Source organism: Podarcis vaucheri (assembly GCF_965113315.1).
Source record: "Podarcis vaucheri genome assembly, chromosome: 15".
In the NCBI taxonomy this organism is placed as follows: domain Eukaryota; kingdom Metazoa; phylum Chordata; class Lepidosauria; order Squamata; family Lacertidae; genus Podarcis; species Podarcis vaucheri.
This window is the reverse complement of record NC_138753.1, coordinates 28712499-28733800: the sequence shown is the minus strand read 5'-3', so window position 1 is coordinate 28733800 and position 21302 is coordinate 28712499. Positions and strand designations below refer to the sequence as shown.

The window sequence follows — 21302 nt, the reverse complement described above, 5'->3', positions numbered from 1 at the left end:
GTCCTCTACTTGGGCCATACTTATCAAAGGGATGGGAATATGACATGGTGAGTAAACTTATTACTACAACTTTTACTTATCAGAACACTGTTAAAAGCTGCAAAATACTTCACAGTCTTCACTCTGCTCACAAGGGCCCTGAAAAGTAGGCCTTTTCAAATGCCGAACTGCATATCGATCCAGAGGCAATTACCTCAGAGCAGGGGTCAGCAAACTTTTTCAGCAGGGAGCCGGTCCACTGTTCCTCAGACCTTGTGGTGGGCCGGACTATATTTTGAAAAAAACAATGAGCAAATTCCTATGCCCCATAATAACCCAGAGATGCATTTTAAATAAAAGCACACATTCTACTCATGTAAAAACACGCTAATTCCCGGACTGTCCGCGGGCAACTGCTATGTACAGGTTTGAGCAATCTATGCACCAGTTTGGACTCGAATGCTGGAAAACTGACTAATAAAGCCCTGGACAACTGGAGATCTGGAGACTTTCTCCTATGGAGACCTGCTCATATGCTGAGATTTTTGGATGAGATTCTGTGATGGCACCCACTCTGTGGAATCATCTCCCCTCAGAAAGTCTTTAGCATGCAGTGAAAACAAAAGAAAGCACCTCTTTTTACTATAGATAGGATCAGACAAATCAATGAGACGTGAAAATAGATGTCTTATGGCTGCAAACTTGATCTGGTCCACTTTCCCATAGTCCTGCTAAACTCAGTGGGGAAAAGTAATCCTGCACAGAATCAGTTAGATCAGGGGTTGGCAACGTGGCGCCCGTGGGAGGCAAATGGTGCCAATGAAGGTCTTGGTAAATATCCTCAAAATTCCACAATGCACAAAAGACGGTTTCTTTTTCCTCTTGAGACCCTGTTTGTACTGACTCTGCTTTTCCTATACCTAACACGATATCTAAAATGTGCCTAAATTTCATTGTATGCCAGGATTGTACACCCACTCTCCATTCTGCTCTGAAGAGAGGTTCAAGGAACTTCTCTTGAGTTTCATTTCCAGCCATGAAGCTCACAAGAGAACTGTGAGAAATTGCAGTCAAACATAAATATGCATGAAGGGATTAAGACCACAGAATTAGATTCCTAGACTCAGCTAGGCCACACCCCTTTTTATGATGAGGGAGGAAGTGAAGCCTTCTCTTCCTGTTCTCTCTCTCTGTATCATGTAATTGACCAAGGAAGATGTGCTTCTGCAAGCTCCAAGCTTACAGTATGTTTTTGAAGCTCTCTTTCTGTATTTTTCACCCAAAAGTATTCTGCCTATGTTCTCCTTGCTGCTGTTTGGATAAAAGCATGAATTTGACCTCTGGAATATTTTGTAAGTAACGCATTTTAAATTTACTTATGTGGTCTGTTCATTGCAAGAGGAGTAAAAAGAGAAAAGCACTGTATGCAACTAAACAGAATAAAAAGGTCTAACAACCTATATTCCGAACTATACTGCTGTTTGACTTTAGTGAGTTTAAACTCTACTACTTGGGAGCTCTCTCCATCTGGAGGGCGAGCTTAGCCCCATGTTTTGAATTGAAGCACCCAACCAATACTTTTATTATTTAACCACATACATGGGACACAGGGATTAATATTTTCCCTCCCATATAGACTTCAGGCCAATCTCTCTCTCTCCCTCTAGCCTACCTTGCAGATATAAGTGGTGTGTGTGTGTAATTTGAATGTTGCTGCCCAGAGTTCCATGGTAGTAGGAAGAGATAATAATGTAATCAATTATAAGAAGAATATGACCAGGACCTAGGTATATGAAGGCTTTCTAGATTTAATTATTTCATTTCAGTTGCATACCGCTCCGTATTAAAGATCACAGAAGGCTCACAGCATACTACAAGAAACAGTATACTCAGATACATTTTTCAAAACAACAACATCCCCCAAACAGCTTTATTGATTCAAAATAAAGTATTCTACCCAGGTAGTGCTGCACATGTGGAAGTGAATCTTGAACCAAAGTGATGATGTTTTGAAAATTAACAACATAGGTTCTCAATATAAAACCCAATGGGACAAATTTCCAGGTGTAGTCTCTTTGGCACACACTGCCACTTAATTAATCAAAATCAGTCACAAGCTGTCCTATGGTAGCATGCCTGTTTTCCCAGCTAGAGGTTTGTTGTGACTTGGTATTCTGCAACAGGAGTGGGGAGAGCGGCAAGAGAACAGCCCACTGATAGGCCACTGGCCAGTTTCCAGGTGAACCATCTCCTGCCTTCTGATTACTGGGTGTTTTTTTTGTTTTGTTTTTCCTTTCTTGAAAGCAAAGCCGAGAACTGGCTATTTTCCATTGCTTTTTCTTTGCCTCACTTAAAAGGTGGGATGCTCCCACAGCAGCAGTTTTCTCTGGACTTGGCACTATTCTTTCACCAAGGGCATTTCCAGATGATCTGATCGGGGACAGAGGGTGGCGCTTGGGGGGGAATTGTCATCGCGTCACTCCTTGGTGTGTGGAGTGCCTCAGGATGCGATTCTCTCCCCGATGCTTTTTAACATCTTTATGCGCCCCCTCGCCCAGCTTGTCCGGAGTTTTGGGCTGGGTTGCCATCAGTATGCTGATGACACCCAACTCTATCTGTTGATGGATGGCCATCCTGACTCGGCCCCAGACACACTGACCAGATGTCTGGAAGCTGTGGCTGGATGGTTACGTGGGAGCCGGTTGAAGTTAAATCCTTCGAAGACAGAGGTCCTCTGGCTGGGGTGGGACGATATGGGATCGAGGGGGCAACTCCCATCTCTTGCGGGGGTGCAATTAGTGCCAGCACCGTCCGTTAAGAGTTTGGGTGTAATCTTCGATACCTCCCTCTCTATGGAGGCGCAGATTGCAGCTATAACAAAGGCGGCATTTTTTCATCTCCACCAAGCTAAGCAGTTGGCCCCTTATCTCTCTCGTCCTGACCTAGCCACTGTGATCCATGCGACGGACACCTCCAGACTGGATTATTGTAACTTGCTCTACGTGGGGCTGCCCTTGAGACTGACCCAGAAACTCCAGCGGGTGCAGAATGCCGCGGCGAGACTCCTTATGGGGTCTTCGCTGCGAGAGCACATTCATCCAGTACTATACCAGCTGCACTGGCTCCCGGTGGAGTACAGGATCAGGTTTAAGGTGCTGGTTTTAACCTTTAAAGCCCTATACGGCCTAGGACCCTTGTACCTACAGGACCGCCTCTCCTGGTATGCCCCACAGAGAAACCTACGGTCTGCAAATAATAATATCCTCAAGGTCCCAGGCCTCAGAGAGGTTAGGCTGGCCTCAACTAGAGCCAGGGCCTTCTTGGCTGTGGCTCCAAACTGGTGGAATGCTCTGTCACAAGAGACTAGGGCCCTGCGGGACCTGACATCTTTCCGCAGGGCCTGCAAGACAGAGTTGTTCCGCCAGGCCTTTGGTCAGGGCGCAGCCTGACTCCCTCCTCTGGCAACCTGCACAGAATTTTGCTCAATTGGTTGCCATCAATTTGATTTAATTAGTTTTTATAATGAAATATTTTTAGATTGTGCGACTATTTGATTGATTATTTGATTGTTGTTAGCCGCCCTGAGCCCGGCTTCGGCTGGGGAGGGCGGGATATAAATAAATTTTTTTATTATTATTATTATTATTATTATTACTGAGCCTGCATCCTCATTTGTTTGCAGGGAGGTTAGACGGTGTTGTATCAAAATATGTGTAATCCCATACTTTCCTGTGCATTTCCCTGGCCCTTTCCTTAACACAAAAAGTTGGTGTTTTGGGGACGCGGGTTTCATCATCATCATCATTTTTTATTTGTATAAAGGTAAAGGTAAAGGTACCCCTGCCCGAACGGGCCAGTCTTGACAGACTCTGGGGTTTGTGCGCCCATCTCACATCTATTGGCCGGGGGCCAGCGCTGTCCGGAGACACTTCCGGGTCACGTGGCCAGCGTGACAACGCTGCTCTGGCGAGCCAGAGCCGCACACGGAACGCCGTTTACCTTCCCGCTGGTAAGCGGTACCTATTTATCTACTTGCCCCCGGGGGTGCTTTCGAACTGCTAGGTTGGCAGGCGCTGGGACCGAGCAGCGGGAGCGCACCCCGCCGCGGGGATTCGAACCGCCGACCTTTCGATCGGCAAGCCCTAGGCGCTGAGGCTTTAGCCCACAGCGCCACCCGCGTCCCTTTTATTTGTATACCACCTTTCTATCTTACAGTACTCAAAGCGGTTTACAAGCTGAAGAAACAAAAAGTGTACATCTTATAACAATCTAATGCAATACAAAAATGTGATAATAAAACATAACTTTAAAATAGGCAACCTACATCAAAAAAGTAAAATTCAACAATCATTAGGATAGTATAAAATAATATCAACATATAAAAGTTAAACAGAAATCCACTCAACAATTACAATAATATCTAAACTATAATCAATATAACAGCAAGCCACAGTACATAAAACAATACAATATACATTGAGAAGCAGAGGGTAGAGCAAGGCAGGTGGAAGGGGGCCTTGCCTGATGGAGTCTCTCCCCTCTCAGTTCTTCCTCCAGCCACAGCTTCCTTATGAGGAGACCCAGGGCCGGAGGGTAGGGCAAGGCAGGTGGAAGGAGGCCTTCCCTGATGGAGTCTCTCCCCTCCCAATTAAGCGTAAAACCTCCCAATTATGCAACCTGAATTTGTTGGTGGTTGGATCCCATTTGAAAGTAGAAACTATGAAGGTCATGGACTACATAGAATTGGCAGAGATGACTGGCAGAATCCGTGACCAGGGAGAAAAGTCGGTGGAGGAAGACTGGAAGAAATTTAAAGATTACCTGCAGAAGCACTGTAAAATTAAGGAATGTTGAAATGACGTTTGGTTGAAAATAAGTGGTATTGGTAAAGAGATGCTTAAGAAAATGTAAATAGGGATTGATAATTGAAAATGGATATTTATAATAATAGGTTAATATATGGAGTAAGGATAAATGTTAGAGGGTAAAGATTTGCTGAATTTAATATTTGAATTGGAATACAAAATGGGAGGTGTGAGGAGGTCAAGAAACTAGTGAAGAAAATATAAGATTTGAAAATATTAATCTATCTTTTGTTTTTAGCTCTGAACTTTGGCTTTTTTTGTCTTTATTCTTTATTTTTCTTTTCTTTCTTCTATCAACTGTTTTTCCCACTGTGTATTTTTTATTGGTTTTGCTTTTGTAGTTTAAATGTTGGAATTGGTTTTTATTGTCTGTGAAACATTAATAAATATCATTTTTAAAAAAATGAAAGTAGAAACTATGAAAGTAGATAGTCCTTTGTCTGTATTATTATTATTATTATTATTATTATTATTATTATTGCTGTTGTTTCTGTTCTACATTTGTAGATTTCAGGGCAGTTCACAACATAAAAATACAAGATAAAAGTCTCAAAATACATAACAAAAACAAAACAGTAAGCCCCCTCCCACAAACACATTTAAAAGGGTTATTGTAAGTTAATCAGCCCAAGGCCTGGTTGAAGAGGAACATTTTCGCCTGGCACCTAATGGTGCATAATTAAGATGCCAGCCGAACCTCCTTGAGGAGAACATTTCATAAAAAGGGAGCTACTGCAGAAAAGGCCTGCTCTCGTGTTACCACCCTCCGGACCTCTCATGGAGGAGGCTCATGAAAAAGGGCCTCAGTTGATGATCTTGGGGTCCATAGAATCATAGAGTTGGAAAGGACCCTGTAGGTAGGTTATCTAGTTCAATTCTCTGCAATGCAGTAATCTTGCCCATAACTGTCCCTGGGTGGGCTCAAACCACCAACCTTCTGGTTAACAGCCAGATGCACTGACCCACTGTGCCACCAACCTGGTCCTTGAGGTATTGCAGTGCTGAGACACACTGACCTGAGAGTAAGTCCCACTGAATTGAGTGAGTTTACCGCAAAGCAGACTTGCATAGGATGGCTCTACTGGGTTGTTACAGAGAATCCAGGTGTGTTGCTTTAGACAAATGCAAGCTGGGAAATTTTATCAATGGAAGTGGTTCTTCTGATCAGCAGGTACAGGGGCCAAACATCAGGCAACAGTTGTCACCATCTCCTTGTGAGCTTCCAGTGGTGCAGTTGACAGGGAATGCAGAAAAGTGGGTGTGATGATGTCATTGCCTAACTGCCAGCATAAATGATGGGCTCTTCTTGCTCTGGCAACTGAATGCAGTTTGTTTGTGACAGATTAATCTAGAGGAAGTCAGAGAATCAGGAGCCATAATCCAGTAGAGCCTTTCTCTTTCTTTGGTGTGGTTTCTGCTTCACGCTAGGTGTTTAAAATATGATGCTTAGTCACAAGATTGCACACAGCTGCCTGACTGTTTGGGTTCACCTTGGAGGCAAAGCTGTAGATTCACCTTGGAAGTGTGGTGATTGGGGTTGCCATGATGAGCTCTTGAACTTCATTCCCCCCCTGCACTACACCAATGGGGGCTCTGAAAAAGATGGACAGTGAGGGAGGCAACAGAATACTAGACCAGAAGAGGCATTGGCTTGATGCTGCAGGAAAATTCATTGGCAAGAGTGCCTAATCAGGACCACAGCTAAGAAGCTGAGTATTCTGTGTTAATATATACTGAGCATGCAGTTCCACTGTGCAAATTTCAGGCAATGCTTGTGGCCAACAGAAATTCTATGAAGTAAAAGTGCGCCATACAAGCCCATCCTGGATTATAGAGTTTGGCAACAGAAAGGGAGAAGCTGTGTTTGCTTGGCCTTGGGGATTGCTTTACAAGCTTCTTGTTTCCTTCCCTACACATTTATTGTGTCTGCTTCACATTTCCTTTCTTACTTTAAATGCTGGTTTGATCTTCCTGCATGGTACATTATGCAATTATCTAATAACTTATAAATTCTCTATCACTTGGATCAGATAAAAGTTTTGTTTGTTTGTTCTTACAACACTTCTCGTGAGATCTTTCTGAAATCTTGCAAGATCTCACAGAGTGCACTGGATCTCAGAGGATTTCAGGGAGATCTTGCGGCATCTCCCAGGAACCTGCTGCCACTGCGCAACTGAGGTGAGGGATGGTTTGACAGGAGCGGCACAGGATTTCCTGTATCGCCTGCAACAGCAAAACGGGATGCACTGGCCCTGCCTGCGCTGCTGCTAATCCCACCACTGCAATTGCATCTTTGCCTGCAGCTGCAACCACATGGCCATGACAGAGTGGCGAGGGTCCAGAACTAGTGGTGAGGGTAAGGGTGCTGATGCCGTAGCAGGGCTGGCAGCAGCAAAAGGGATTGGCAGCAGTGAAGGCGTGATCTGCTGCCTGAGCCAAATTGCTTCACCTTGCCTCAGGCAAATGCCAGCATTGCATGCATCTGAAGAAGCGTATGGTAGTCCATGAAAGCTTAAGCCATAATAAATTTGTCAGCCTTTCAGGTGCTACAAGGCTCTTGGTAGTCTTTTTAAAATTATGATTGTCAGATTTTTTCGCTTGCATTCTTTTTTCTTAAGCGGCTCATAAATTGTATCGTCCGCTACCAAGAAAACGGTGACTTATTGGACTTATTGGGGGGCCAGCGGCTTGAATCCTCACGATGGAGAGAGTTCCGTTGCTCTGTCTCAGATCTTGCCAATCTAGCAGTTCAAAAGCACGGCAGTGCAAGTAGATAAATAGGTACCACTGCGGCAGGAAGGTAAACAGCATTTCAGTGTGCTCTGGCTTCCATCACTGGGTTCCGGTGCATCAGAAGTGGTGTAGTCATGCTGGCCACATGACCTGGAAAGCTGACTGTGAACAAACGCCAGCTCCCTCGGCCTGAAACAAGATGAGCGCCACAACCCCATAGTTGCCTTTGACTGGACTTAACTGTCCAGGGATTCTTTACCTTTTATATATACAGTCATACCTCGGGTTGAAATAGCTTTGGGATAAGTATTTTTGGGTTGTGCGCTGTGGTGGAGTGGAGTGTGTTACTTCCGGGTTTCGCTGCTTGCGCATGTGCAGATGGTCAAAATGCTGTCACGCGCATGCGCTGAAGCGGCGAATTGCGACCCACGCACGCACAGACGCGGGTTGCGTTCGCTTCTGGATGCCACTGTACATAGCAGTTGCCTGTAACATACCTGGATATAGATAAAAATGAATACATTAAATAATTGAAAGGTAATTGGTTAAATTAAGAAAACAAGTGAAAATAACACTTAATAAACCTCTCTCTACAGTTGACGTGTATATTTCTAGCACTCAACTTATTTCCATGAATGCAAGTTGTTTCAAACTGCTTTCAATATGGTGTTTTAATTGTTGTAACCCACCCCTTAGGGTGCATGGCGGGTCTTCAACACCCTCATCAACAACAGCAGCAGCAGCAGCAATGCAGATGCTCCCTAACCCGCTTCTCCGCATGTGGTGCCGAGCTGGAGACCTTGCCCCGCCCCCTTGTAGCCATTGGCAGCAGAAGAGGCGTGGCTTAGACTCAGGAGAGGGCGGGGCCTCACCTCCATGCTCGTCTCAGAGGAGGCATCAATCGGGTACAGTAATTCCATGGCGGCTTCGCCCCGCTGCAACTCGAGAGGGCACACACTGATTTACCACACAGACGGTGGCGCTGTGAGAGAGAACAGAGGTGTGTGTATGTCTATGAGAGGGGTGGGTTTTTGGAAGGTGCCTGTGCGTTAATTTGTTTTATGTGTGTAGATCAGTGCACGCTGACCAGCACACAGTCTTTGCAGTATGGCTCTATTCCGATGGCATGAGTATCACGACGAGTGGTAGATTTTTGTCTGCTGCAGGCTTCATCCGCCTTCACAGCCGTTGTAACATGCCACTTGTTGTCTTCCACCTGCTTTGCTGTGAAGGACATTGTGGATCACTTTGCCGACACTCATGGTGCACAGAGTTTCTTTAAAGCCACAAAGACCATATATGGGCCAATAAATCATGGCATATGCCCCCTATGCTCAACAGATGATATCACACTTCTAAAAGATAAAAAAAACTATTGCACTGAACTGGAAAGAACATTACCAGCATCTCCTTAACCACAACTCACCCGTAGCTGCTAAGGTCTTCTCACAAATTCTGCAAAAACAAAAACAAAGATGAGCTTGCAGTATCTCCAAATCTGGGAGAGTTGTGTACAGCTATTTATCAAGTGAAACACAACAAAGCCAGCGGACCTGATGGGATACCTTCTGAAATCTTCAAAGTGGGCAGAATTGAACTTATACAACTTCACAAACTCATTGAAAAAAATCTGGGAGAGAGAGGAGATCCCAGCAGACTTTAGGGATGCCAAAATTATCAATCTCTTTAAAAAAAGGTGATAGAACGGATTGCGGAAACTATCGAGGCATCTCTTCATTAGCTGCGGCCAGCAAAATTCTTGCAAGGATCTTTGCAAACCGTCTCTTAACAATATCCAAGGCTACCCTTCCTGAATCCCAAAATGGTTTTTGACCTTCTAGGGGGACAGTGGACATGATTTTCACTGCTTGACAGCTTCAAGAAAAATGTAGAGAGCAAAACCAACCCCTGGATATGGCATTTATTGACCTGACGAAGACCTTTAACACTGTAAATCGTAATGCCCTGTGGACTGTCCTTCTGAAAATTGGCTGCCCAGATAAATTTGTGAACATCATTTGGCTCTGCCATGATATGACAGCCACAATCACAGATAACAATGGCTCCCAAAGTGAATCTTTCACAGTGGGATCAGGTGTAAAACAGGTTGTGTTACTGCCCCAACTCTATTCATTATTTTCATTATTGCCATGATCCCACACTTTGTTGAAGGGAAACTCCCCACTGGAGTAGAAATCATATATCAAACAGATGGAAAGCTCTTTCATCTGAGCAGGCTGAAAGCAAAGAGTAAGGTTACCGTAACTTCCGTCATAGAGCTTCAGTACGCTGATGACAATGTAGGGTGTGCACACTCAGAGGATGACCTCCAAACCATCGTAAATATCTTCGCAGAAGCTTACAAAAAGTTTGGCCTATTGCTCAACTTCCAAAAAACCAAAGTGCTGCACCAACAACCCCTCTGCAGAGCCACAAATCCAACTCAATGGTGAAGCATTGGAAAGTGTTGATCACTTCTCCTACCTGGGCCAATATCTTTCCACAAGGGCCGACATTGATGTCGAAATCCAGCATCGCCTGCTTTCTCCCAATTGAAGTGTTTAAGGACCGGGACATTCGCAGGGAAACCAAAATGCTTGTTTACAAAGCTATTGTACTACCAACATTACTGTATGCTTGTGAAACATGGACCACTTATAAACGCCATCTCCAACTCCTTGAAAGATTCCATCAACAGTGTCTCCCAAAAAAATTACACATCACTTGGGAAGAAAGGCGAAGTAATGCCAGTGTACTGGAAGAAGCAGAGATCACCAGTGTCAAAGCAATGGTCCTTCAACATCAACTTCGTTGGACTGGTCATGTTGTGCGGATGCCTGATTATCATCTTCAAAAGCAATTACTCTATTCCGAACTTAAAAATGTAAAGTGTAATGCTGATGGTCAACAAAAGAGGTTTAAAGACTTAAAAAAAAAGTAGTATAAACACCGACAATTGGGTGCTCCAATTGGAGAACAACCTTTACCAAAAGTATCATGGACTTTGAAGGTGCTGGAACTCAGGACGAAAGGGATAAACGTGTTAAGAGGAAGCCACGTTTGGCAAACCCTCACCGTGATCAACTCCCGCCCGGAAGCCAATGTCCCCGTCGTGGAAGGACGTGGGGATCCAGAACTGGCCTCCACAGTCACTTACTTAACTCATTGTTAAGACCGTGTTCATGGGAGACAATCTTACTCGGCTACGAGCGATCGCCAAAGAAGAAGACCACGCAGGCGGCGAGGCTGCTGGCGAAAGCGAGCGAGCGCAGAGCTGTGTGCATGTCTATACGAGAGGCGCGTTATTACTATGCAGACCACGCCCTCTCTTTGCAACACTCCCCTCCTGCCCGCCTTCCCATTGGCCGGCGAGGCACGAGGCGGCCGGGGCTCTCTGGGCCCGCCCTCCGCGCCTCCGCCGCCTCCAGAGCGCCGTTGGCTCCGCCTCGCGCCCCGCCCACCCCGCGCTGACGTCGCCGCATCTCATTACGCGGCCGGCTCGCTCGCGCTGCTGTTCTGGGGGGTGCTGCCAGAGCCGAGCAGGTGCCCGAAGATGGCGAGTCGGAGCCGGAGCCGGACTCGGACTCAGGAAGAGCGGGAGAGGCGGCGGCAGCAACAGCAGCAGCAGCAGCACCACCAGCAGCATCACTGCTACCAGCCCGGCCTCGGCCCCTCCGCGCCCTCCTCCTCCTCCTCCTCGCCGCCCCTCGGCTCGCCTTCGCCCCCCGCCGCCTCGCCGCCCTGCGGGGCCCTCACGCCGCCCTCGCCCTCCCTCGTCCTCCTCCTCCTGGCCGCCGCCGCCGCCGCCTCGCTGCTCCCCACAGGTAGGCACGCAGGAGGGCGAGCCGGCAGACGGACGGCACCTCCTCGCTCCCGCACACTTTCGCCTCAGGGCGCTTCCCGCCCTCGCGGGGAGAGGGGCGCCCCCTCCCTCAGCCGGGTGTGTAAGGGGGGGGGCTCGTCTCTCTCTCCCCTCCTCCCCCAGGAAAGGGGTAGGAGGGTGGTCGAGTGCTCCCCTCCCTCTTTCTTCCCCCTGCCTCAGTTTCCCTGCTGGAAAGGCTGACTCGCTTTTCGAGCCTCTTTTCACTCACACGCAGACACACAACTCCCAGTCATTGAAGGCTGTCTCCTCCACACACACACACACCTCTCTCCGTTTCATTCGGCTCCTTCATTGCTCTCCTGCTGCAATCCAAACCTGATTGTGGCTTTTCTCTTTTATTTCTCTCTCTCTCTCTCCCCTCCTCTACTTTCCCCATGCTTCTCTCTCTTCTCTTTCCGTGTCTTCTTCGGCCATGGACTATTGTTCTTTTCTTCCCTTCTCCGTGCACTGCAATTCTCTCCACCACCACCCTCCCCCCCCCCAATTCCTTTTAGGATTTTCGGGTTTCTCCTCACTCCACCCCCCCACGGTGTTTCCCTCGTCAAACTGGTCCTCCTTTTCTTCTCTCCCCACCCCCATCCTCATTGCATCCTTTTTCTCTCTGTCCCCCTTTGCTACACACACACACACACACACACACACACACGAGTGTTGACTTTGCTTGTCCCCCTCCCCCCTCTCCTCGCATGTCGGAACTGGAGCTTGAATCAGTTCTTCTCTCTGCCTCTTCTTTCTGTTCTGCTACAACATAAATCTACCCTTCACATTCTTGAGCATTGTTCTTTCATTCACCCCCTTTTTTTGCTTCTGTTCTGTAGCTGCAATATCAGCTGAAACGTTCCTGTCTCTTCTTTCTCACCCCCCCCATTCATTGACATCCCTTGGAGTCTAGCCAAAAGCCTTTTCCAAGCCTCCCCCCCCACGAATCTGTCCATTTACCTCCCTGCCCGATGTGATTTGTGCTTTCTTTCCATCCCTTCTTTTTCTCTCTCTGCTCCCCCACCCCTGATTCCTGTTCTTGTGCCAGTTTCTACTTTTTTGCTCCTTCGTTCAGATACAGCTCCTGCTATCACTTCTCTCTTCCTTTTGCGTATTCCGTCAAGGTTCCCTCACATAGATCGTCTCCCTTTCTATCAACTCAGTGGAGAATTCCTCTTTTTTGCTTTTGCCTTTGTCACTAAAGTGTCCATGAGCCCCACACCAACTCCCCATGGCCCCTTAGAGGGAGCCAACTACAGTTCTCCCTTTGCCTTTCAACCTGAAGTTGTAGTGCCCTTTCATTTTGCTTTCATGCCTGTTGTCGCTGCCTGTCTCCCTCTCTGTCTCTTTTTCCCTGGTTTGAATGTGAAAACCTTTTCTCTAACCGCCGTTCCCCACTGAGATATGAGGGAGCTACGGCAAAAAGGGGGCTGCAGCAAAGGAGGGGACTCGTCTTGAATGTGCACCCCCCTGCCTGTGTGCATGTGTGTGTGTAAGTGCACCCGTGCTTCGATTTGCTTTGTGTAGTGATTCGTGCGTGTTGAATCTTCAGTAGTTGATCCATGGCTGTGTTTGGATTCAGCAACTGCCCGCCTCCTGAGGTTCTCCCGCAGGCTTCTCCAAACCTCCTGCCAGTCCGTATCTTGCAGAAAGGAAAGGATTTGAGGGGCTTGGCTTGAGGGTGGTGATGGTGGAGGAAAGGGTAGTGTGCGTGCACTGTCTCTGCAGTGGCTCCCATGTGTTGTGCTTTGGCAAATGCTGAAATTAAAAAGAAAAGAAAAAAAGAACCCTACACAAGATCTCCCTGTTTCCTATGTCCCTATTGCAAACATTTTCTGTTCCATAGCAGAGTCAGTCTTGGCACGGTTGGAAAAGAAGAGGGCAGTATTTGCTTTCAATAACAAAGAGGAGAGAGGAATCACTTCGCTGTCAGATCGCTCTTTGCTTTGGTTCAGATAATGCTGTTTGCTGATTTCTCTTTACCTACTCCTTTCCCTTTCCTCCTGTGGAAAGAATTGTGGGGCATAGAGAGAGCAGCTTGACGTTGCAGCTTGCCTCCGGGAACTAGTGGAGTGACAAGAACAGCAACAAGTGAGGGGGGAAGTGGGGTGGGGTAGGAGAGGAACAACCTCCCCCCTCCCAGCTTTGCAGCAAATGAGTCCTTGTCAGAGCTTGAACCTTCAGCTGGGATGTGCTCTCAAAAATGCTTTCATCTCTCAACTGATTATTGGCTTTTCTTGTTTTTCATTCCTCTCTCAATGCATTTTAATATAAATATAATGTGCAGTTGAATAAATTGTAATGGGGTGGGCTAAGCTCTTGTGATATATAGTCAATGAAGAGCTTTTGTTTTAAGAGTAAAATATATTACATGATCCAATTTGTTCTATACACTGAGGGTGGACTGAATTAATAAATGGGAATTCCCTTCAACCTCATTTTTCTTCTGCTTTGAACTGCAAAATTCTAAATTTATGAGTGAAGGTGGTAGACTGGTTTGGAAGCTCCTAATCTGTTGGTTTCTGTCTTGGATATATGCAAGTTCTGGTGATCGTAATAAAATACGTTCCTGAAAGAGCACCTTTATTTTTACAGAACCCCTGCCTTGAAAATAGCAGATATGTGAGGGTCTGTTTGTGATGTATAACCAAGGTGAGAGTGGGCAAATAGTGTGGGTGGGGAAGGAAAACCAGAAGGTGGTAATGTGAATTATCTGTTTTGCAGCCAGAAAACAGGAATGCACAAGGCCACTTAACTGGTAGCAAAATAGCCTTGTTGAGGAGTCATTCTAAGTAGCAGTAGGTCTTAAGTTTTTTAAATGAACACAAGAGTTTACCTCCTTAAAAGAGGACATGTTTACTTCGCAAAGGAGGGGCTGTGTGCTCTATGGTCCATGTCAGAGCTACATGAAAATTCTGTTGCCTGTTACCATGGAAGCAGCTTCTTTCTCTTACATATCTTACAGCCTAACACTCGTTTTTTAAAGCAAGATTTTGAACTAAACAGCACTGGTTGGTGTGCTTGTGGCATCTTTTTCTTCATTTTGGCATGCACCCAGTTTTAAATGCACACCAAAGTAGCAAAAGGCTGTTTTATTGAATCACAAGCCATGCATACATTGTCTGAATTGATGCATCTTTTTCTGCAAATTGCAGACAAGGCTTCGGTCAGAACTTCCTCATTGAGAACCTGTTGGTCTGGGGGCAAAACTTCCTATATTGTTTTGCTACTAATGGTTAATGGAAGCCCCTTTGATGTTAGCTGTTGGTTCTTTGTTAATACCAAATACTTTTTGCACAGTTGATCATTTTCTTTAGCATTCAGTGAAAGTTGGTTAACATGGATTTTCTTTGAATACAGTAGTAGGTGAGTGAATCTGAGTGAAGAAATAGCCCTGAGGCAGAAGTACTTAGCAGTGACTTGTCTCAGTTTTCTGGGTGCTCTGCAAAGTAACTGCCTTCTCATTGTTGCATCCTTTCTCCCTCACATCCCCATTCTTGAACTGGGTGGCTGCAGAGCAGGGGGGGAGGGGTGGGGACACTTCTCTTGTGTCCGATTGCATTGATAAAATATCCCTCATTAACGCCACTTTATATTTACAGTGTGTCACTGGAGATGTACAAGGCCTCATTTACTGACTTGTGTGACAAGAGCATCTAGCATTATTTGCCCAGGACATTTTGGACTAACAACAGAGCCATTGAGCGATCCATTGAATTTAACTAATACGAGAACGGTGGGGAATAAAAGCGCAGGCAGCTCTCTGGAACAAAGAGCTGTATTCATATGTATGTTGTACATGCTTTATCAAGTTCTGCAGAATAGCCCCCTTGGAAAGGGGTCGGGGAGGGAGGAAGAGAAGAAAAACTGTTGTCACTTTCTGTTCATTATGCTGGCTCTGCAAACCTTCCATTGGAACATAGTGCCTTCCAGAGTGATGAGATCGTCCTGAATGCTGACTGCAACAAAGGTGACACTTGCTTTTTCAAAAACCGGCAGTGTTCTAGAAGGCAGTTCTGGTGCTGGAATTGTTTTGGGTAGCTGACTGAAGAGTGGAGCGTAGAGAGACATGTCCTTGGTGGTGGCTGATCTTTTGATCATAAGATGGTGAAACAGAGATGTCACTTTAGCATGATGCCTGTCAGCTTTCGGTGCCAGACATTCAATATGCTCAGACTCGGAGGCAGTTTACGTAATTATCTTGCTGTCTTAATTTTTAAAGGATTTTCTGTCCCTCCTTCCACCAGCTGGTGATTCTCGTGTTCAAGAGTGAAACTATAAAACGGCCCCTGGTTTTATGGGATTGCGCTGTTCGTGTTCCCACTCTCACACCTCTTGGTTTTAGATAGCATAGCAAAACCAATTCAAGTCATTTGTTCTGGAGAACTGGACCACTAAGCAATAGCCACCTTCAAATAAAGTTGCTTTTTGTCATGTGGGCATGAATGCACAATTCCTTAATGCTTCATTCTGTCAGTAAAATAAGAACACAGGCAAAATTCACAGTGAATATAATAATATGGCAACTCTCTTAAATGGTGGCAGGTTCTAATACAGGTAACAATTTGGATGAAGTGAATTATGCTTGAAGGGGATACAAAACAGAGTTCTTTCTGTTGTTGATTTTAAAAAAGTTAGCAAGTTTACATTAATCAAAGTGTTTTCTCTAATGGAACCCTCAGCAAGATAAAAACGAAGTATCTGAACAGTGCCATAGAATAAACGTGACTTGCTCTTGCATTGGGTGTTTATTATCTGGAGAGTACCACAAAGAATCAACTGTTGCAGAACTGAAAATTCACCAGTCTCAGCCTAGAAGCCATTTGTCTAGAAAAAAAATTGCAATCAGAGTTGAAAGTGACTCTGTTCTAGAAATGATCTCTGGCAAAGCATTTGTTGCTTGTCTTTGTCTTTGTCAAGCACTTGCCTTTTTGCCTACAGTCTCTTAGTTCTAATGCTGATTAAACATTCCGTTAACAAGACCTGTGAATGGAATTGTCTTTGAGATTCAGCTCTTGTACTCATCTTCCTGACCAGGAAGCAGCCTTACATGTTTAAGCCCTGTTTTCTCTGGCTACTGCAAGGATACTGCAGTTCAGCAGTGGGTCTTGACCTATCATTTGTGAAGGCTTCAAAGCAAGTGGCTGTTTTCAAAGGAGACTTTTACAAGCTCTTTTCAGAGGTCGATAGTTTTTTGTGTTCTTGATGGCTCCTAGCATAGAAGAAATTTTTCCATGCTGAATCCTGGTGGAACATACAAATCTCCTGGGTTCCCATGGTCAGGTGGTTTTCATTGGCCTTCTTCCCATTTGGTTAACCTGGTCCTGAAGTCACTGCTGCATAAGTTAATTCTACAGAAGTTGTGTAAAGGAGAGAGCCTTTCCGATAAGCTCCTGAAATAGTACGATAATCAGGAGTGTGCTCTGGAGCATGTAGTAATTGCAGCACAAAAAACGATTCAAGCATGGGTAATTGTAATGGGGATAGGTAATGTTAAGACTTGGTTTAAAATAAGCTGGTAACTTTAATCTATGCATTTCTATAGCACCTTTCATCTGAAGATCGCTGTGCTTTACAGTTAATTAAACTTCACAATGCTTCTATGAGGCTGAAAAAGGAAATATTCCAAGTGGTATCGAAAAGCAGTCACTACTGGGGTGGAACACAGCTGCCGTTTAACAGTGCATGGTAATCCAACGTAGCACTTTAGGAAGAATAAAACTTTTTAGGTTGTGGGGCAGAAAGATCTTGCATACACAATTGGATTTTGGTAGTAGTTATGATGATACAAAAAATGTCCTTTACAGTGTGTTAGTAGCAGTGATTGTAGCCCTGGGAGAGGATGCTTTTAGGGCCATGCATTTTGGATGGATGGTATGCAATCAGTAACTAAACTTTTGCAGATGACATAATTAAACTCTTTGTTTTTCATCTTCTTGTGGTAGCTACTTTTTTATAATTGAGAGGTGCATAATTAACATTTTTTGTATCTGCCTTTGCTGTTAAGGTCCATTGAGACCTAAAAGCACCATATTAGCACCTCACTATGTTATTGTGTTCAGGTAAGTTTTATATTTCCCAAAATCTTTGGGTGTTTGCCAAAAGCTATGGACAGCTCACTTTCCTGGCCAAGCTTGTTACCTTTGGCTAGACTTGATGACAAAGTTATTAATTTTATGGCTTTAATTTCTGACTCACGTTCCACCTTTCTCTGAACAAGGCAGGACCACAAAAGTAACATGTTAATTGTGTCAGCATTAGAAGAAAGTTCCCCCATCCTGTTTTCGTTATGGAAGCGTGGTAGGGGAGATAACATACGAGTTTAGTTGTCTCTTGTCCAGTTTCTTTACCATCAGTGGGTGCAGTTTGTGTACTGTGTGGTGCAGAAATGTATTTTCATATAATTAACAGCCATCCCTAGGGACCGCTGATGTCCAGATACTCCAAATTGGTCATTTAATAGTGTACCAATTGTGATAGCATGGCACTCGGAAAGTGCTTTACATTTAGTGTTAGGTTGGCCTTGGTTCATTGCATTGAGGCTTTCGTTGTTGGCTTTGCTCTTTGCTGCTTGGTTGTGTAAACATTAAAGTGCTTTTGTTTCAAACATCTTTTTTGTTGCTTCAGTAGCGAATGGAGTCTTGCCCTTGTTCCCTCTGGGCAGGGCTGGTTCGATGATATGTTCTGCTGGGGCAGCAGTCTGTAGACATGGTCTCTGCCCTGTTACTAAATGACAGTGCTGTGTGAGAGACTGGGTCAGCCTCTAACCCAATGTGTGTGTCTGGTCAGAGTTAATAAAATGTATTTTGCCTTGGATCAGGCGTGCTGTTTCATTCCACATCAAAGACTGCCTATTTAAATGCTATTACCATCCTGTTTGTGTGCATCAGAAATGACTTACCTAGTAATTTCCTCAGTGTTATGCATATACTGTGTGCACTTTGTTGATGGGGTTTGGGCTGACTCGTCTGTAGAAACACAATAATTTTACCTCTCTAAAGTGCCTTTACATTTCTTTGGCTACATCTTGCATTTTGAGCAAAATAGGTTGGAGCACTCTGGTATTCACGTCTGGAATACAGTGGAGTGTCTTACAGCACAGACCATTTTTCTTCCACTCCTTGATGCTTGGAATATGAGTGTATTCTGAAAGCTTTGTAAATCAGTGTATCTATTTCAGTTGGGCTGGTTTCGGGTACTGTATATACATTTTCATTTATTTATTTATACTATTTTTATATCACACCTTTCCTGTAAGGTGCTCAAGGCAGCATACATGGTACTCCTCCCTCAATTTTATTCTCACAACAATCCTGTGAAGTAGGTTAGGCTGAAGGATAGTGAGTAGCCAAAGATCACTCAGTGAATTTCATGGGTTTGTACTGTCATCTACCAAGTCTTCTACTGACACGCAAACCATTGCACCACATTTATGATGGCTGTTAGAGGTACATAGATTGAGTACATTAACTGTTGAATCTTTGACTAAATCTTTTTGGTGAATCCTGACGACAGTACTTTGGTACAAAATAGCCAGTGAAACTTGCCTTTGTCTAGTACCCTACAGTATAAGAAGTTTCATGTTGTATTTAGGTGTGGTTCCGGTAACTTTAGCCTTGTGTTTCACAATTGGTTGGAGTCATAGTTCCTAGTTTCTTTAGCGCAGGAATAGGGAAACTGTTCTCTGGATGTTGGATTACAGCTCCCTTTAGATTAGCCAGCATGACCAGGGAGTTGTAGGCCTAGCAACACCTGGAGGGCCACAAGTCTCCCTTTCCTTCTTTGCAGAGCTTGAAGGAACAATTAGTTTTAATTTCTCCTGATAGTTGGTAGTGATTATGCAGTCGGTTATAGGCCCATGTCATGTTTAGCAGAGCTATGGGTGGTCGTGGCGGAGGACTGGGATTGGAAATTTCCAAATGCTTCATCTGAAATATGTAGGCATAAGTGGACTGTGCAAAGCATTTACAACCTCCATGGTCTGTGATGGAGTGTTGATATATGTCCATCTCTGTTTACTTGAATTCTGGTGCAACATATCTTAAGAGACCAAGTTCCTGGTCTATTGTGTGTGTAGTTGGGACACAGCAGAGACAACTGTAGAAACTGCTGTAGCTTCTTAAAGCTTTGGCATGAGTCAATGCAGAAGCTTGGGTGCTTTATAAAAAGCAGATTACCGTATATCTTAAAATTGGCAATTTAGCTCAATGGATGATTTTTTTACTCTGTTTTAAACCTTATATTCTGCTTTATACTGTATGCAAAATCCAGCTTGTCTTTCTATGCGATAATGTTTGATGGGGTCTAAATATTTTATTTACAAGTTTCCTGGTACTTCCAGGATTTTGTACATGCTTTTGATGGTAGCAATAAGTAAGCATGTGGATGGTGGTTGTCAAGGGTGAACTTCCCTTTGCTCCCCCCTTAAACTTTTAGTTCTCTGTTAAACAGGTTGTTTGTTGGTCACTGTAAGGGCTGTTCCTTTTGTTTGTCCCAGAGTATTTCTTCTGCCTTCTATCCTGTACACAGCAATTCACTCTTGTTTAGGAGTTTAATCAGGCTTCTGGAATATCGCCTTGACGATGCTTCCCAGCTGTCTATTGCACTTTCTCATTTGTATTTTTTCCTCCTACAGTACAATAAGTAACTCATGTTCTGCTGGGTGCAAATGCCTTACCTATGCCTCTTAACAAAGTGCAATTTCCACTTTCCCCAAAGTGATGCAGTTGGGTGATTGGTCAAGTTGAGAGTTTATCTCCTCTGTCAATCATTTGTGAAGACCAACTTGCAAATCTTTTGTATAAAAGGTGCAAAGCTGGTTTCCGCTTAACTACCTGTTCACAGAACATGGTGGAATAATTAGTAGGCTATTTTTGCAGGACATGTTGGATGAGCAGGGGAGCTTGAGGGGCTATGATTTCAAGGGGTGTATGGTATAGTAGGAAGCAGCAGGAAAATTAGTTGAACTGGCCAGTCACATTTCTTTGTGGTCAAAGATTCCACAGAGGATAGAGGAAGAACATACTTACTGAAATTCTTTATTTGAAAAATGGAGACTTCAAAGCTACCAAAAGCACTTAATTTTGCTTTAAATAGCTCAACTACATTTGTGTTATCACTTGAAAGGTTCAGGTAGTGATTAGCTTTCTTGACACTGAATTGTTCCTGCTTTGTTCCTTTCTTGTGAACATCTAACATCCCAAAGATGAGAAGGAGCTCTGAAAAAACAACCACCATTTGGCACTCATTCTAATATTGGCAGCCACTGAATAATCTCATGTAGGAGCAGGAGGAAACACCTTTTGAATATCTCTTAGTGGACACAGGCTTTATCCTACATTGGTTTCAGAGTCTGATACTTGCAGTAGACATAAAAAATTAAGTAGGTTAACATGATTTTTTGTTGGAGCCGTTCAGTTTTAATCCCCGTTTCCTGGCTTTTGGATAGGCAGTGCAAGCTTTTGAGTTTAAGGCTACACACTTATTGGGAGTAGGTCCCATTGAACTCAGTGGGGCTTACCTCTAAGTAAATATGCATATAATTGCATAGTAGGAATCATCAGGCAAAAAAATCAGCTAGGAGGTTAAAGGCAGCTTCATGTTAGAAATATGGAGATTTCTCAAAAAAGGGGAAAGACAGCAAGAATTAATGCACCAGTTGAGATAATTGGAGATAAACAGATAAGAAGTAAATCTTTTGATACTGTACTTTAGCACTTTAGTATGTGCATTGTTTTGGGATGTTAGTGAATTTTGTGATTGTTACCGTCTGTTCAGAAACTTATGATGGGCACTTAAGTCAAACAAAAGCTGCAGTAATATCCCAACATATTAGGAAGCTTTGCAGAATTGAGTGAAGCTTC

General features: G+C 44.4%; 1 protein-coding gene and 1 long non-coding RNA gene across 9 annotated transcripts in view; one reads left to right on the top strand and one right to left on the bottom strand.

The window, feature by feature from the left end:
• Positions 1-4162: 4162 nt before the first annotated feature.
• LOC309519610 lies at positions 4163-10838 on the bottom strand. Its single transcript, XR_014213871.1, has 4 exons — positions 10653-10838; positions 9004-9032; positions 7858-8074; positions 4163-4214 (listed from the first exon to the last, which is right to left on the bottom strand). It is a non-coding gene; the product is annotated as an uncharacterized lncRNA (long non-coding RNA).
• A 251-nt stretch (positions 10839-11089) lies between these two features.
• Positions 11090-21302, top strand: part of CADM1 (cell adhesion molecule 1) — a 284290-nt gene continuing 274077 nt past the window's right edge. For 4 of the 8 annotated variants that reach the window (XM_082200491.1, XM_082200489.1, XM_082200487.1 and 1 more), the window contains exon 1: positions 11091-11401. In XM_082200491.1, coding sequence (XP_082056617.1) covers positions 11131-11401 — 271 coding nt within the window. In that variant the 5' untranslated portion in view covers positions 11091-11130. Of the gene's footprint in view, positions 11402-21302 lie in introns of all 8 variants that reach the window. The other 4 variants (XM_082200493.1, XM_082200490.1, XM_082200488.1 and 1 more) reach the window with 2 other exon arrangements.